The sequence below is a fragment of the Canis lupus genome, chromosome 5 (assembly GCF_048164855.1).
Source record: "Canis lupus baileyi chromosome 5, mCanLup2.hap1, whole genome shotgun sequence".
NCBI classification, from domain to species: Eukaryota; Metazoa; Chordata; class Mammalia; order Carnivora; family Canidae; genus Canis; species Canis lupus.
In genome coordinates this window covers 8,538,834-8,555,815 of record NC_132842.1, presented here as the reverse complement: position 1 = coordinate 8,555,815, position 16,982 = coordinate 8,538,834, and the positions used below count along the sequence as shown (strand labels likewise).

The following is a 16,982-nucleotide window of genomic DNA, read 5'->3' as shown; positions in this document are numbered from 1 at the left end:
GTGTGTGTGACATTACTTCAAACAGTCGAGAACATCAGTCTTCATTTAAAACCATATAACACATGCAGATATTACTTTTTAGTTCTTAAATTATCTACAGATAAATCCCGGCACCAAACTCTTGCCTTTGAAGGATCTCTGCTTACAAGAACCAAGTGACCTACGTGCTGTACTCTTAGTGAACAGTAAATCATCTGATGTGTGAGTCTCTTGGGGGAGGGGAGGAGCGATGTGGGGAGGCACACAGTGTTTTTTGTTTGTCCGTCATCGTTGTGTAAATATTTAAGATTCCCAGGATGGCATCTTTTTTGCCCGGTGTATTTAGCATCACCCTGAAAATGAACACCGGTCCGTAAACTCATAGCCCGACATCGTAAAGACCGTGAAATCACCACCAACATGGTTTTTCCTCTGACTCCCTTTACCACTTAGTTCCAGATGTATTTCTGTAGTCACTGCTTCTTACCCTTCTGGTAACATGAAGTAATTGAAGAAAGTGTAAGTAGATTTAGAAGCAAACCAAAACGAATTATGTTTACAGGGCTCCGCAACCGCATGCTGGACTCCCACCATTGCCCAAAGGTTTTTTTTTAATATAAAATAAGAAGTAAATAGTAAAGCTAAAAATTAAAGCTTCAAAAGTCTTCTTTAAAATAGTCATGTGTATTTTATGTGACACATTTTATAAAAATATTTCCTGTTCCAGTTCACGAAAAACTTTACAATATTCTCTTCATCTTACCTTAACCTCTCCTTTACGTGTTCATTTTGTCACTCCATAGATGACATTATGTCAGCTCCAAATATGATTTTCCAGGGGGGGAAAAGGACGTGTTTTGTAGGACAAATCCCATAGTGACAGATGAAGTATTTTAATTTGTGTCTAATTTCAAATGTGTAAAATTTTTAGTTCTCCACCTGCATCTATGGAAGACAAATCATCAGATATTGGTTATGGACGGAGTATTTCTTCCTCATCTTCCTTAAGAAGAGTAAGCAAAGAAAAGACAAAGTAAGAGAATGATATTTTGCCTAGACTCAAATAATTCTGCCCTCAAGGTGGGAGGAAGAACAAATGCAGAGTCTAGATTTGGGCAACTTAATTCTTTTCATTCGTATAGTACTGTAATTTCACAATTGCTTTTTTAAATCACTGTGGAAATGATCACTGGAAAAAAAGCAGGCTTTACCTTCTGTGTGCCGTGAACCTACAGTGAGCCCTCGAGCTGTGAGCCGGCTCGGTTTTATTATCTGTAGATGGAGTGATGCCTGGTGCCCCCGTTCACAACAGGGAAGGGAGCCAAGGCATCAAATGGCAAAGCAACGTGCCTTCGAAATTACGAAATGCCTTGCAAATGTAATGTTTTGTTATTTTTCATGTGACTGAAATCGATGATGAGTTTTTCCTTGTCATGAGAGCAAATAGTTATCCTTTTAGTACCAGATCTGGATCTCCCACAGAAGATAAACTGGAACCTACTTCTGGACGAAATACTGCTGTTAGCAAAAGCACCACGAAGGAAAAAGGATCGAGGTAGGACATGTGTTATTGTATGTGTTGATTTTCCTAAATAGGAGGTTTTGATCCCCCCACCGATGCTGGTGACCGGAACGGGTGGCTTTCTGAATCAGTATGTTGCACAGGGCAAGACGCATGAAATGTAATTAAAGAGTAACTTCATTTTTGTCCCTTGCAGTCTCTTAAAACTTCACCGGAGGAAATTTCTCCTCCCGCCTCTGGGTGAGAACTCAGGTCACTTTGATCAACCGTACAGTCCTCCAGACGCTTTAATTCTAAACCAGAAACAGCAGCCTCCAGCTGGTCATTTGAAAGTCCACCCCTGCGCCGTGGTCATCGTGGAGTGACCCCTCTGCCCTCTCCCGGCGGCTGCCTCTGCCACGCACCCTGGAGTGTGGGCCCCTCCCCCTTGTGCTACCATGGCCCCTGCCCGTCCTGCTCCCCCAGAGGAACCTCGGACCCTTTAGGAGGCAGCCAGAGGGAGGAAAGGGAAATAGGACCCCTTTCTTACTTGATGGAACAATTATAATGTGGTTTCATGCCTTTTAGGCCTGGCATGTTTTAAACATGCTTTCTGTAAGTTTACGTATTTTTAAACCTATTATTTCTCTAATGAGCACTTTCCTGGATTCCTCAAAAACCCACTTGGACCTCTTGCCACACTCCATGACCCTTTAATTATTGTTGACTTAAGCCCTTCAGAACCACTGTGGTATCGGAGGCTGCTTGGCACGCATTCCCAGCATCCGCTTTCTAAACTGAGACTGCTCCCGGCGGCCTCCCGAGGTCCAGGCAGCGGTTTGTGCTCCTCCTCAGACCTCAGAGCTGGGTTTGTTTTTTTTGTTTGTTTTTTTTTTTTCTATTTTTGATTTCATTTTCTATTGCCTGCCTCCTTTGCTCGTTATTCTCATCTCTGCTTCTTACCTGCTCCTATTGTTCCAGGACTGATACTTTTTGTCTGTCCCTCTCCTGCCTTCCACTCCCCTTCCCTCCCTAGTCTGTCCCCCCCACCCCATCCACTTCTTCTCCTGTCTTTCCTCCTTTGGCTTCTCTGTGCTTCACCTCTACTGCATGGAGAGCTCCCTGAGGAGGACAACAACCTGTTCTGACTTGAGTAATTTCTCTTTCCACCTCCCTTGTGTTTAGCGCAGTGCTGGGCTAGCCTACATAGGCATTTGTGTGTGTTCAAGAGAATAGAAATCTGAACATTTGCAGGAAAAGGTCATTTTTGACAAGGTCCACCCTTATACGCTGTGTATCTTGAGCAAGTTGGTTACCTTCTCTTTGCCTGAATCTCCTCTTCAGTAAAATGGACATAACATAGGGTAATGTGAGGTTTCATCAATTAGCGCATGGAAAGCACAGAGAGCAGTGCCTCGCACAAAGTAGACGCTCAACAAATGTTAGTACTGTTGAACAAAACAGTTGCAAAAGGCCCAAATCCACTCAACCCATGCAGGGATATAGAAGAGTCTCCAGAGTCCAACCCGGGAAATGCAGGACAGAAGCTGGGGTTAAGTAGATAATTGTAGGGTCTCTGTCTCTTTCCCTCTCGTTTTCTCTTTCCACATGCGTGGTATCTTATTTACGGATGCTTTGTTTTCCCCCTTGACTTTCTTTTGGTTACTGCCTCACCCATAATTGTAGCTTATATGTGACTTTGGTTTGCCATGGGACAGATCTGCTCCAATTCCAAGCAAACTTTCAGTTCTAAAGCCCAGCAGCTATCAAGCGCTTATTTGTCAGAGACCATCTTATCTTCATAGGCCAGACAAAGCACTGGCTGGCTTTGAAGCAGGTGTCTCCCTTTGGTCTACCCAGCCGTGGCCTTGGGAAGAATTGGCCTTCCTCCCCCTTAAGGGGAGAATAGGCCACTTGTCTGCTGGGTAACCATTACATACCTATTGTACTTAACATCAATCAAAGTGCACTATTCCTTCTGGTACCTCTGACATCACATCAGCTTTAATCTTTGGTGATTTTGCTATTCTTGGCAGAGTATCATCTTATTTTTCTTACAACTTAGTCTGGTTCTTAATCCTAAATCTTTTGGGAGAGAATGGGCAGCCCTACTGGGTTGAAAGTTATTTTGTATATCAACATGCTGATCTTTGAGGAGGGGGATAAAAGAAAGGGGGGGAACAAATCAGGAGAGAATCTTAACTATAGAGAACAGAGTTGGTGGAGGGATGTGGGTGGCTGATGAGCTAGATGGGGGATGGGAATTAAGGAGAGACTTGCTATGATGACCACTGGCTGTTGTATGTAAGTGATGAACCACTGAACTCCATTCCTTAAATCAATATTGAGCTGTATGTCCACTAACGGGAATTTCAATAAATTTAAAAAGTGATGATCTTCAGATAGCCATGGGTTTTTAATTATAATATCTGATAGTAAGACTTTTCTGTACTACTTGGAAGTACTCACATCTTTATCTCATTTGATCCATGTCTTCTTGCTCTATGGATAAGTTCCCTCTTTTCTGGTCCTTTTTGCTATATCCTCATCTACTTATCACAAGTACCTTACACATTGACATGCTCCAGGATTCTTCATTTACTCCCTTTCTCACTCTCCATAGTTTTAGCTACTGCTGACATTTATATACCCCTCCCCTGAGTCCAGCCTTTTCTCTCCTGCTCTGTAAACAGAATGTTCCAAATGAACTGTTCCCCCAACTCCCAAAACCTCCTCTCTTCCCTAGGTTGATGAATATTAGCATCTTCCCATGAGATTGCTCAAGCCTAGGGATCGTCTTAAAGTCCTTCTTCTCCTTACTGCCTACACTGAATGAATATGTATTCAATGTCATCCATGTCTCTTAAGTCATGGTTTCTCTTCATTTTCACCTTTACCTCCCTGGTTCAGGCCTTTGTATTGTATCTCAACACACTAACCTCCTCATTGTAAGAGTCTTCTGCCTTTTGAAGAGCCCTCCATAAGCCCATCCTCCATACTACCCCCTGAGTCACCTTCCCCAAATGAAAGGCTGATGAAATTATTCTGCCTAAACCAATGATGCCCTATCATCCTCCAAATGAAGTCCAAACAGCAACCACGGCATCTCCTGTAAGAGTCTTACATGTTTTGTATGCATGGAAAATTCCTATTCTTTCTTCATTCTGTTCATATATTTTGTTTTTGCGAGGCCTTCTCTGGTCACCCTAGGTTAGGTATTCTCTTTGTGTCCATTCCTTTGTGAATTCAAATAATCTGATATGTAACCTGAACTGATTCATGTTGACTTATTTGTCTTTTTTACTAAGCAATGGACTACTTGAGACCTGGGACCAGGCCTTTTTCATTTTTATTGCCATAGAGCCTAGAATAATATCAGGAACATGAGGGACAGTAAAGAAACATTTATAGATCATATATTCATAAATTATTTCAAAGATTGAATGCTGGTTGTTGAAAGGAATAGAGGTTTGACTCCCTCCCAATATGCCCCTGGAGAATAAATATAAACAAACGAAGATGATTATTTCTTCTCACATCATTTCTGGTATCTTCCTTGTACCTGCGTAATCTCCCCACTTGAAGACAAACCCTGATGTATTCCCGACATTCAAACAGATTGTTAGCATGAAGGAAAGCATACATTTTGGATTCAGACAAAACCGGTCCTTGGTTTCCTTATCTCTAAAATGGATTTGATGATTTCCTGCCTTGTAGAGGTGCTGTAAGAGTAAATGAAACAATGTTTGTCCAGAGCCTAAGCCCTGCATACTAAAGTGATCAATGCACGTCCACCCAGTTCTTTCCCCTTTCTTATTCCTGGACCCACTGGGGGGATAGATTGGTCATAATCTTTTTGCCCTGTTGGCTGTCTTTTGGTAAATCCTTCTTGTCTTGTAACTATAAGTCCTTTGGGTCCCTGGAGATAGAATAAAACATTTTAACTCTATTCATCTGATAAAGTCATAGAGAATGTTTAATGTTTAAAAAAAGTTACTGAGGGGATCCCTGGGTGGCGCAGCGGTTTAGCGCCTGCCTTTGGCCCAGGGCGCGATCCTGGAGACCCGGGATCGGATCCCACGTCAGGCTCCCGGTGCATGGAGCCTGCTTCTCCCTCTGCCTGTGTCTCTGCCTCTGTCTCTCTCTCTCTCTCTCTCTCTCTCTCTCTCTCTCTGTGACTATCATAAATAAAAAAAAAAGAAAAAAAAAGTTACTGAGAGATACTGACAAAGGATGATGAACCATCTAGGACCACAAAGTAGCTAAATATTTGAAAGGAAGAAGAGAGAAGGGATGGGAAATAAGCAAATCAATTATGTGCATGAAGTGGCCTAATATGGACAAGGTAAGAATAATTTCTCTCTTTCTCCTCAAGAATATCATCACCAGGGATCCCTGGGTGGCGCAGCGGTTTGGCGCCTGCCTTTGGCCCAGGGCGCGATCCTGGAGACCCAGGATCGAATCCCACATCGGGCTTCCGGTGCATGGAGCCTGCTTCTCCCTCTGCCTGTGTCTCTGCCTCTCTCTTTCTTTCTCTGTGACTATCATAAATAAATAAACATTTAAAAAAAATTAAAAAAAAAAAAGAATATCATCACCATATACTACATAAATTAAAATCCTGAAGCATCAGGCTCACACTGGGTCATCAGCAATCAGATTATTTTTGTGTGTGAAGGTTTCAGTTGTGCTCTCCTTCGTGGGGAAAAAAATAACATAAGAGAGGCTAGTAGTTTCCCCTTTACCCAGCCACCATCTTGATTTTTTCCTAGATTACACCAAAGTCAACAAATCTAATATGCCCTCTGAAGCTTTTCTTTATAAAGATCATTCCCCTTACAATAAACATTTATGATTTGTAAATGTATTGTAGGCTCTAGCTGTACTGTATTTTTGTATTCAGACCAGTCTTCATAAATATTTAAGTTGATTGTGTGAGTTTATTATACACACTTAAAAGTTTATTGCTTTCCTGTCTCTATTTTGTTTCCTTCCAGTCTGTTCATCTCTGGAGTCTTTTAGAAATTTACAGCATATACTTCAACATTTCTGCTGCTCAATCTTGATCTTCATCATAATGACTTCTTAAAACATTTTCATTTTTACTTTTTTTTAAGATTTTATTTTTATTTATTCATGAGAGACACAGAGAGAGAGAGGCAGAGACATAGGTAGAGGGAGAAGAAGGCTCCCTATAGGGAGCCTGATGTGGGACTCAATCCCAGGACCCCAGGATCATGACCTGAGCCAAAGGCAGATGCTCAACCACTGAGCTACCCAGGTGCCCCAACATTTTCAGTTTTAAAATATTTCCCTAAAACTCTCTTTTTAAACCTTAGCTTAGCCTTTTTCTCCCTTCCTCCCAAATCTTGACTAACTGCAAAAGTCTTTCAGAAATAGATATTGTCTCTTAATCACACTTAACATCTTAATCACATTTAAATACCTTCTCACCTTTTTTTTTCTTGAAATTATTCATCCCCTCAGCAAATGCTTCTCACCTTTTTTTCTTGAAATTATTCATCCACTCAGCAAATGCTGATTGTGCTAGGTGCCAGGAGTTGTTCCAGTGTTACAAATATAGCCGTGAACAAAAACCTCTGTTTTCAAAGAGCTTCCATCCTACTGGGGACATTGACAAATAACAAAATAAACTACCACATGTGTGCACACGCACATACAAGTATGCACACATGCATCCTTCTAAGCCTAAAATACATTGTGCGTCTCCTTTGATGCTCTCTTATTCTTTTGCAACAGAATAGATGGAACAGGACATCTAATTGGGATAGATTTTTGGAACATCTTGAGTTTCTCATTTTTATCACACATGTGGAATTTATTGAATGCTACCTAGCATTGTGATTATTTTTCATACACCAAAATCTTCCCACCTAAATTGAAACCCTATGTGGGCCAGATTCATGACTTATATTTCTCCCAGTAGCCTTGACTTCTAATTTATTTGTTCAAATAGTTGATGGTGTCAGAAAGGATCAAGTGATTAAATTTTGAAAATGTCAATACACAGTTTGAAGGCAGATAAATATCTCTCTCTACTTGGCTCCCTACCTTCTCGTCCACCAATGAACATAGAAAATATTCTTATTGTTTTGGATTTCCATAGTAAATCTCTGTTTTCTGAGGTAGTTTTGTTCAAGCCTCTGTAAGAAGGTTGAAAGTTCTGCTATCTTTAATCACAAATCGATGTCCTTTCTGAGAATTTTACGAGAGTAAATTTTGTAATTTCTGAGCACTTGTTTCCATATTTAGTTAGAAGTGAAATTCGTTTAAGTATTAAAGCCCTTATTAATACAACTGGGCAGACTTCATGGGAAAGGAATCCAAATGAAATACTTCTATATACAGCAGTGGGAAACTACAGTTCAGGAGCTCTAGTAAATTATCCCTTTTTAATCACTCAGTAAGATTGCCCTCCATGATGCGCTTAGCCCTGTATGCTGGCTATCATCTTCTATATGCCAAATGATTCCTTTTTCTCCCAGCAGCACACTCAGTGAGAAATACACATGCTTTGTTTTATACGTGGCTCTGAGTCAAACTGTCCAATATTATAAAGCTACCCCGTAACTTTAGGAATAGATAAACCTACATATGCTTTCTGCCATTCTTATTGACATTTCCAGTGGTAGTTCCCAACTTATTAAAATTTTACTATGTTTGTAAAGATGTTCTATTTGTTTGTCTTACAAAAAAAGAAAGGTATTTAGATGATAGAACTGGGAAATGTGAATTTTTGCTTAGAGATTTTACCATAATATATGGTGAGTACATTTAACGCATGACTCTCTACTTAGCTGCAGTAAATAGAATGTTGAATTAGAAAATATAAAAACTTTTTTAAAAAGATTTTGTTTACTTGAGAGAGAGAGAGAGAGAGCATGAGCATAAGTGGGCAGAGAGATAGAGGAAGAGGGAGAAGTAGATGCCCCAGTGAGCAGGGAGCCTGACATGGGGCTCAATCCCAGGACCCTGAGATCATGACCTGAGCTGAAGGCAGATGCTTAACAGACCAAGCCACCCAGGCACCCGAGAATTATAAAATCTTAGTATTTGTTATGATTACAGAGTTTTGTGTAATACTCCAAAAGCATTTAATAAGATTACTTTTGTATTTTTTTCCTCAAAATAAAGAGAAAACTCACATGGCATTTAGCTGATCCCCCTCTTTTACCCTTTACTTCAAGAAATATTTAATCCCTGCCCCTAATTTACAGCTCGTGGAACAGAATGATCAAGAGTTACAAAGACATAATTTAGGAAATTCACCTGAACTAGCCTCATTTTCATGGCCTGTGCAGGGGGATATATCCCCATGGCTGAGATTTACTATAGCAAAAGATATAATGCAGGAGCAGTGGGGAAAAGATACACTTAAGCAAATGCTATAGAAGTCACACAAAGGTTTCCTTGTCCTCCCTCTCTTTCGCCTAGCATAGCATAGGGTACAATTTTCTTGTGTGAGGTAGCTCCACCCAAGGAAGCCCACCTGAGTCATGGGATCCAAAATTTGTAAAGGTGCAAGTTCCAGTTTCCTATAGGGAAACTTCAATTTAAATGACAGTACATTTCTCTCAGGCTAGAGGAAAGTGGCACAACATTTCTCAACTGCTAGAGGAATCAACCACGTGTTCTCTCTCTGGGGAAACTTTAGTAATGAAGAAGGAGAAGTAAAGACATTCCCAAGTGAAGGAAAACAAAGAATTTATTGCCAGCAGTTCTATTCTTACATATTGGCTAGTTAACAGAAGTTCTTCAAACGACAAGAAAATGATGAAAGAATCTGGAAGCCTAAAGGAAGGAAGAAAGAAGAATTGAAATATGGGTGCATACAATAGGCTGTTTCCTCATGAGTTTTACAATTCATATTTGTGGATTGAAACAAAAATGAGGAAAGATAAAAAGCACTCATTTGTTGGATGTGAGGTTTTCTTACTGCCCTCAAAGTAGTAAAATGTGGATACCAGCAGACTGTGATGAACCATGTATGTGTATTATAATCCTATAGTAACCACTTCAAACCAATACAAAGAGTTACACTCAAAAAATGGTATAAATAAATCAAGGTGGAAAACTAAAAATGGTTCAAGTACCAAACCACAAAGTCAAGAAAGGAAAAAACAGGAATAAGAACCAATTGAAAGGCAGAGATTGGCAAAGTGGATTAAAAAGTTATGATGAAGGGGCATCTGGCTGGCTCAGTTGGTAGAACATGCAACTCTTGATCTCAGGGTTGTAAGTTCTATCCCCATTTGCATGTAGAGATTACTTAAAAATCTTAAAAACAATTATATGAGCTATTTGCCATTTAAAGAAATGCACTTAATTCATTGATATAGGTAGGTTGAAAGTGAAAGATGGATAAAGATACCATGTAAACATTAATTTCCTAAAATGTACGAGTGACTTTTTAATATGTAATAAAGTAGAAGTATACTTCAGAGCAAAGAAAACTTCTAGAGACAAAGAGAAACATTATATATGACAAAATGGATTATGTCTTCTGTGAGGAAGACATAATGATCTAATGTGATCACTATATGAGCACCAAACAACAGAGCCTCAAACACATGAAGCAACAACTGATAGAGCAGAAAGTAGAAATAGACAAATCCCAAACTATGGTTGAGGACTTCAGCACTCCCCTCTGAGGAATTGATAGAATTACTTGACCTGAAATCAGTAAGGATGCAAAATGTTTGAACAAAACCAGCAATAAATAGGATCTAGTCAATATATTATAGAACATTCTACCACCAACAACAGAAAACACATTTTTTCAACTTCATGTGGAACATTTGCAAATACCAGGGTCATAAAACAAAGCTCATCAAATTTAAAATAATTGAAATCATATAGAATATGATCCATGGCCATTATGGATCAACAAACTAGAAATTAACAACAGAAAGACAACAAGAAAATCTCTAGATATATAGAAATTGAATGACATACTTCTAAATAACCTATGGGTCAAAATCTCAAAGGAAATTTAAAAATACAAAAAACCTGAAGGAAAGTGAAGATATAACATATCAAAATCTGTGAGATCCAAGCAAAGCAGTATTTCACTAACCAGCATTATCCTAGTCCCAATATCATACAAGGTTGTTATATGAAAAGAAAATTACAGCTCAGTATCCATCATAAATACAGATGAAAAGTCCTCTCTGAAATATTGCAAATCAAATCTAGCAAGACAATAAGAGAATAATTCATCTAAGAGGAGTTTATCCCAGGAATGCAAGGCTGGTTCAATATTTAAAAATCTATCAATGCAATCCACCATATTGACAGTATAAGGAAGAAAACCCACACAATTATATTAATTGATACTGGAAAATTATTTGACAAAATTCAACATTAGTTATGATAAAAATACAACTGTCAGCAAAATAGGAATATAAGCGAACTTTCTCAACCTGATAAAGGGCATCCATGAAAAAACCCTTCTATTATATCATACTTAATGGTGAAAGACGAGATGCCTTTCTGAAAAGATCATGAACAAAATAAGCAACCTATTCTTTAAAAAAAAGATTTATTTTATTTATTTATTTACTTATTTATTTGAGAGAGAGCAAGCATGTGTATATGCACAAACATGCATACAGAGTGGGGGGAGGGGGAGAGAAGGAAGGAGAGGGACAAACAGACTCTGCACTGCTCATGGAGCCCACCAAGGGGCTCAATCCCATGAACGTGAGATCATGACCTTAGCAGAAGTCAAGAGTCAGCTGCTTAACCTACTGAGCCACTGAGGGACCCCAAAGATAACTATTCTTATCACTCCTATTCAACATTGTATTAGAAGGCCTACACATTGCAATAAGGACATTTTTAAAGTATAAAGATTGGAAAGTGAAGGGGAAAAAACAGTTCCTATTTGCAGACTATCTATTTGCAACAAGATAGTCTTAAGTAGAAAATCCTTAAGGAATCTACTTTAAAAATAAACCTCATAGAATTAATGGGTGAGTTCAGCAATCATCAGGATTTCAGATCAACATACAAAAATCAATCATGTTCCTATGTACTGGCAATAAAAAATTGAAAACCAAAAATTTTTTGAACACCATTTTAATAGCTCTAAAAATGAAATATGAAATAAAAATGGAAGTCAAACAAAACATATATAGTTCTCAATATATGAGAACTATCAAACACAAAGAAAATCAAAGAATCACTAAATAAGTGAAGAGACATACCATGTTCATGTATTAGAAAATTCAACATAGTAAAAATGTCAGTTTTCTCCCAAACTGATCTATAGACTAGATACAATTCTATCAAAAGTCCAGCAAGATTTTTTGTAAATATAGGCATGCTAATTCTAAGACCCTTATGGAAGGGTATATAAAATAATTTTGAAAAAGAAGAATAAAGTTGAAAGCATCTCTCTGATTTAATGATTTATGATAAAGCTATAGTAATCAAGATATTGGTGAATGCGTCTTATATGCATTCTAGGAAGAATGTTCCTTTTTGTGTCTGTTTTAGCCAGCAGTTGACCCAGTTGATTTCTTCTTTTTTTTAAAGTTGTATTTATTTAAGTAATCTCTACACCTAATGTGGGGCTAAAACTCATGACCCCAAGATCAAGAGTCACACACTCTTCCAACTGAGACAGTCAGTTGGCCAGACAGGTGCCCAGACCCAGCTGCTTTCAAAACTCAAGTTTCAATCAATGTTCTATGTGTTGTCATCCCACTGTCAGTTCAGTTTCCAAAGGCTTTGCAGTACTATTTGGAGCAGTCCTGACTGTGTGCCAGCTAGTGTGTCTGGTTTAGCATTTGGGCAGTGGTCAGTTCCATAGTTCCATCCTCAAAATCTGTGATGTACTGTCAGAAAACTCTATATACCCTGCCCTGCTATATACTCTTGCCATGACTGCTCTTGTATCTTCAGGCAAACAACCTGAGGACTGAGTGAGTATAAAGGTATTTTAGGTTCTTATGAGATGCTGATGTCACCATTGTTACCACTATCAGAGGATTCCTTAGGGGCTGCAAAGAAGAAAACAAAACAGGGCTTTCTTCCACTCTGTATCATTCCTGTTTCTCAAAAGGTCTTCTCCTTTATCTCTCTCTGTGCTGATGCCCACTTCCAAAAGTTTGAGCTGTGTCTAGTCTGGCTTGGAGAATACCAGAGAAAAATAAAAATAAACTTACCATCTGTTCAGTAATAATTCAAAAGACCTTCTCTGATCTTTCTGCTACCATTTGCTTTAACAGAGTCTTCAATTAGCTGTTGAATCCTGTCCAGGATTGATGACTGTATTGAGTAGAAAAAGCAGGGTTAAATGTGCCTTCTCCACGTTATCTGGAATGAGAACACATATCATTGTTTTTATTCAACTCATAAATTAGAGACAGAATCAGTAAGGTGTTAATATTGGTTCAGAGGACATTTGAGGAGCTAGGTATTTATATTTAGTTTAATTAAGGAATGTTAGAAAAAGATCACTGAGTTACATAAAAAACTGGTTAACATCCTAAATGACAATAAACTGTAACCTCTGGCAATATCTTCTCCATTGACAGAAATAATTTGCACCTCTATGAAGCAAAAGCTTGCATGTTAACTAGCAAATTCTCTAAGTTTGAAAAGATTAATTGTATATTTTTTCTTTTTTTGAAGATTTTATTTATTCATGAGAGACACAGAGAAAGGCAGAGACGTAGACAGAGGGCTCCCTCCCTCACAGGGAGCCTGATGTGGGACTCAATCCCAGGACCCCGACATCACCACCTGAGCCAAAGGCAGATGCTCAACCACTGAGCCATCCAGGCATCCCAATTAATAGTATATTTTAATTACACAGTATCTTTACAGTTTACTAAGTACATTCCAGCTTTCCTAAGTACAGAATTAAGTACATTTCCCTAGATAAACTTTAGGTAAATCTTCACCCCTGCATGACATGGAGATTCCACACTATCCTTATTTTGTGTTGCTTTTTTCCCACATTTTGGGTAATTTTTCTTAAAATGAGTGATCCAAACTCTTTTTGCAGAAGCCCTCAACCAAAGCAAGAGATGATGTAAGACTGGCTTAGACTTCCTGAGGAGGCAACCTATTTTTTCCCTAATTCAATAAATGTTTATGACATACCTACTATGCACCAGACATCTGGCAAGGCAATTGTACTCAAGACCAGTGTATGATTTTCATAATATGTATCAATCATGTAGTGTTATCTTGAAAGTTAATCTCTCTTAGCATAATATAGAGACTATAAAACTCTAGCGTTGTCATCAAAAAGTTGAGAACAGCATATGATATGGTCGTTAAAGTATAAAATACTCTATTTCTGCGGTGCTCTTCAGATGAACTCAGAGCACAGTTAGTGCTTATTCATTTTGTGACTTTGATGGCTGCTGTTTGCTCTCAAAGGAAAGGCCGAGGGAAAAAAGAAGAGGAAAAAGTGAAGGAGGAAGAAGAAGTGGCAGCAGCACCAAAATTGACTGGAGAAGGGAGCCCTGATAAAGAATGGTACCCTCCCTCTGACCTTGACTTCTGTGTGTATGTGGATGAAGTGACCAAATCGATATTTCCCATAACCAATATTGAGGAACAGATTGAGGCTCTAGCTAAGTAAGTTGTTTGTATATACATGTGCATTTTCAGTTTCTGAAAAAAAGTGATGTTAGTGGTTTGCATTTTTTAGCCAATTTTCAGCTAACTACACCAAAATTACTGCCCCCCCACCTCTGACTCTGCAGCAGAAACACAATAAATTGAAAAAAATGCCCAATTTCTATTTTAGGTCCTATTTCCACCAAGAATTGGAGCTAGGAGCTGGAAATTGCTTAAAGAAAAATGCTTTTGTCATTTTCTCCAGCTAAACCATTAGAGGCGTCTTTCAATGTGATCTTGAAGAAGTTAGCAATGAATCAAAAGTTTGAAAATTAAATTACTCCAAAAACAACAAAAGAAAGAAGGAAAATTCAGTTACTCCTTAGGTGCATGGGGTGCTTACGATTTAAAGGAATCGTATTGTGAATTATTTATAAACTCACGTATTATTTTCTTTTTATCATTTTTTATTTAAATTCTGTTAATTAACATGTAGCTTATTATTAGTTTCAGATGTAGAGTTCAGTAATTTATCAGTCTTATATAACAACCAGTGCTCATCATATCATGTGCCCTTCTTAATGCCCATCACCCAGGTATCCCATCCCCACAAATCATATAATTCTATTACATACCTAATACATCATAAATCATGTCATTCTAATACAAATAACCATCACTGATTTGTAGGTCAGATGTCCGATATTTTGCGTTTTGCGTTGCTCTCAAGTGTGAGTGTTCTAAAGGCATGGTTGTTCGGACAGACTCGAAACTCTGTGTATCCCAGTGACTTTGCCTCCCTAATCAGAGCATTTCATATGAGTCCACTAAGAGAAATTTGAGAACTTGACTTGGTAGCTGTAAGGGATTACAAATCACAGGAAGTGGAGGATAGCCTCCGTAACTGGCAACGACATCCAGTAGGTGAGCTACTGGATCCTGCAACAGCTGTAGTCTCCACGGGAGCTTGTATCTACTCCAAGTAGAAGTGCATTGCACTCATCAAACCTGGATGTGACAACTGCAAGAAACACAGCCGCCAGATCATTGACTCCTTGTCAGCCAGAGCTCTCTGGAAGAGAATGTTTTTGGCAACTGAAGTTCTCCTAATGTCCTTGAGAAGTGATGACTCGGGCAGAAATCTGATTTAGCTCACTTCAGCATTTGTCAAATGTCCTCATGCTTTGCTATTATCAAAAATTCTTTCCATCATTCCCAAATAATTGTTTTTTTTTTTTAACCTAGCCCTTTTCAAGATTTCAAGATGCAGAGATGCAGAGATTTGTCCCAGTGCCTTTGGTTCCCAACACTCATTACAGGATGCCTGGCTGGGGCAGGGTGACAGCTTTCTCCCCGACCCTTCTCTTGTTTTTCGCCATTGTTCTTCTTTGCATAGAGCAAGAGGAAATTCTTTCTTAAAATTCGCAATTCTTTCCTTTCTTTCTTTTTCTTTCTCTTTTTCTTCTCTTTTTTTTTCTTTTTTTCTTCCTTTTTTCTTTTTCTCTTTTCTCTCCTTCTTTCTCTCCTCTCTTTTTCTCCTTTTCCCAATACAACTTGTTTTTGGCCACTCTGCACTGAACAAAATGACTAGAAGAAAAACCTCACCTCAAAAGAAAGAATCAGAAACAGTCCTCTCTCCCACAGAGCTACAAAATCTGGATTACAATTCAATGTCAGAAAGCCAATTCAGAAGCACTATTATAAAGCTACTGGTGGCTCTAGAAAAAAGCAAAAAGGACTCAAGAGACTTCATGACTGCAGAATTTAGATCTAATCAGGCAGAAATTAAAAATCAATTAAATGAGATGCAATCCAAACTAGAAGTCCTAACGACGAGGGTTAATGAAGTGGAAGAACGAGTGAGTGACATAGAAGACAAGTTGATGGCAAAGAGGGAAACTGAGGAAAAAAGAGACAATTAAAAGACCATGAAGATAGATTAAGGGAAATAAACGACAGCATGAGGAAGAAAAACCTACGTTTAATTGGGGTTCCCGAGGACGCCGAAAGGGACAGAATATGTATTTGAACAAATCATACCTGAAAACTTTCCTAATTTGGGAAGGGAAACAGGCATTCAGATCCAGGAAATAGAGAGATCCTCCCCTAAAATCAATAAAAACCATTCAACACCTCGACATTTAATAGTGAAGCTTGCAAATTCCAAAGATAAAGAGAAGATCCTTAAAGCAGCAAGAGACAAGAAATCCCTGACTTTTATGAGGAGGAGCATTAGGGTAACAGCAGACCTCTCCACAGAGACCTGGCAGGCCAGAAAGGGCTGGCAGGATATATTCAGGGTCCTAAATGAGAAGAACATGTAACCAAGAATACTTTATCCAGCAAGGCTCTCATTCAAAATGGAAGGAGAGATAAAGAGCTTCCAAGACAGGCAGGAACTGAAAGAATATGTGACCTCCAAACCAGCTCTGCAAGAAATTTTAAGGGGAACTCTTAAAATTCCCCTTTAAGAAGAAGTCCAGTGGAACAATCCACAAAAACAAGGACTGAATAGATATCATGATGACACTAAACTCATATCTTTCAATAGTAACTCTGAACGTGAACGGGCTTAATGACCCCATCAAAAGGCGCAGGGTTTCGGACTGGATAAAAAAGCAGGACCCATCTATTTGCTGTCTACAAGAGACTCATTTTAGACATAAGGACACCTACAGCCTGAAAATAAAAGGTTGGAGAATCATTTACCATTCAAATGGTCCTCAAAAGAAAGCAGGGGTAGCCATCCTTATATCAGATAAACTAAAATTTACCCCAAAGACTATAGTGAGAGATGAAGAGGGACACTATATCATACTTAAAGGATCTATCCAATAAGAGGACTTAACAATCCTCAATATATATGCCCCGAATGTGGGAGCTGCCAAATATATCAATCAAT

General features: G+C 38.7%; 1 protein-coding gene and 1 long non-coding RNA gene across 25 annotated transcripts in view; one reads left to right on the top strand and one right to left on the bottom strand.

Annotated features, from left to right (window-relative positions):
• LOC140633194 (uncharacterized) overlaps positions 1-16,982 on the bottom strand; it is a 66,881-nt gene that overhangs the window by 14,734 nt on the left and 35,165 nt on the right. For 2 of the 4 annotated variants that reach the window (XR_012030821.1, XR_012030823.1), the window contains exon 2: positions 12,673-12,823. This is a non-coding gene — a long non-coding RNA (uncharacterized lncRNA). Of the gene's footprint in view, positions 1-6,173; positions 7,106-9,188; positions 9,293-12,672; positions 12,824-16,982 lie in introns of those variants that run through there. The other 2 variants (XR_012030822.1, XR_012030825.1) reach the window with 2 other exon arrangements.
• Positions 1-16,982, top strand: part of ARMC3 (armadillo repeat containing 3) — a 101,616-nt gene that overhangs the window by 73,159 nt on the left and 11,475 nt on the right. For 18 of the 21 annotated variants that reach the window (XR_012030820.1, XM_072825391.1, XM_072825377.1 and 15 more), the window contains 4 exons: positions 101-201; positions 911-1,012; positions 1,427-1,534; positions 13,898-14,098. Coding sequence is in view for 20 of the 21 variants with exons in the window: in XM_072825391.1 (XP_072681492.1) it covers positions 101-201; positions 911-1,012; positions 1,427-1,534; positions 13,898-14,098 (512 nt within the window). In the remaining variant the exon portion in view is untranslated. The remainder of the gene's footprint in view (positions 1-100; positions 202-910; positions 1,013-1,426; positions 1,535-13,897; positions 14,099-16,982) is intronic. The other 3 variants (XM_072825376.1, XM_072825394.1, XM_072825395.1) reach the window with 3 other exon arrangements.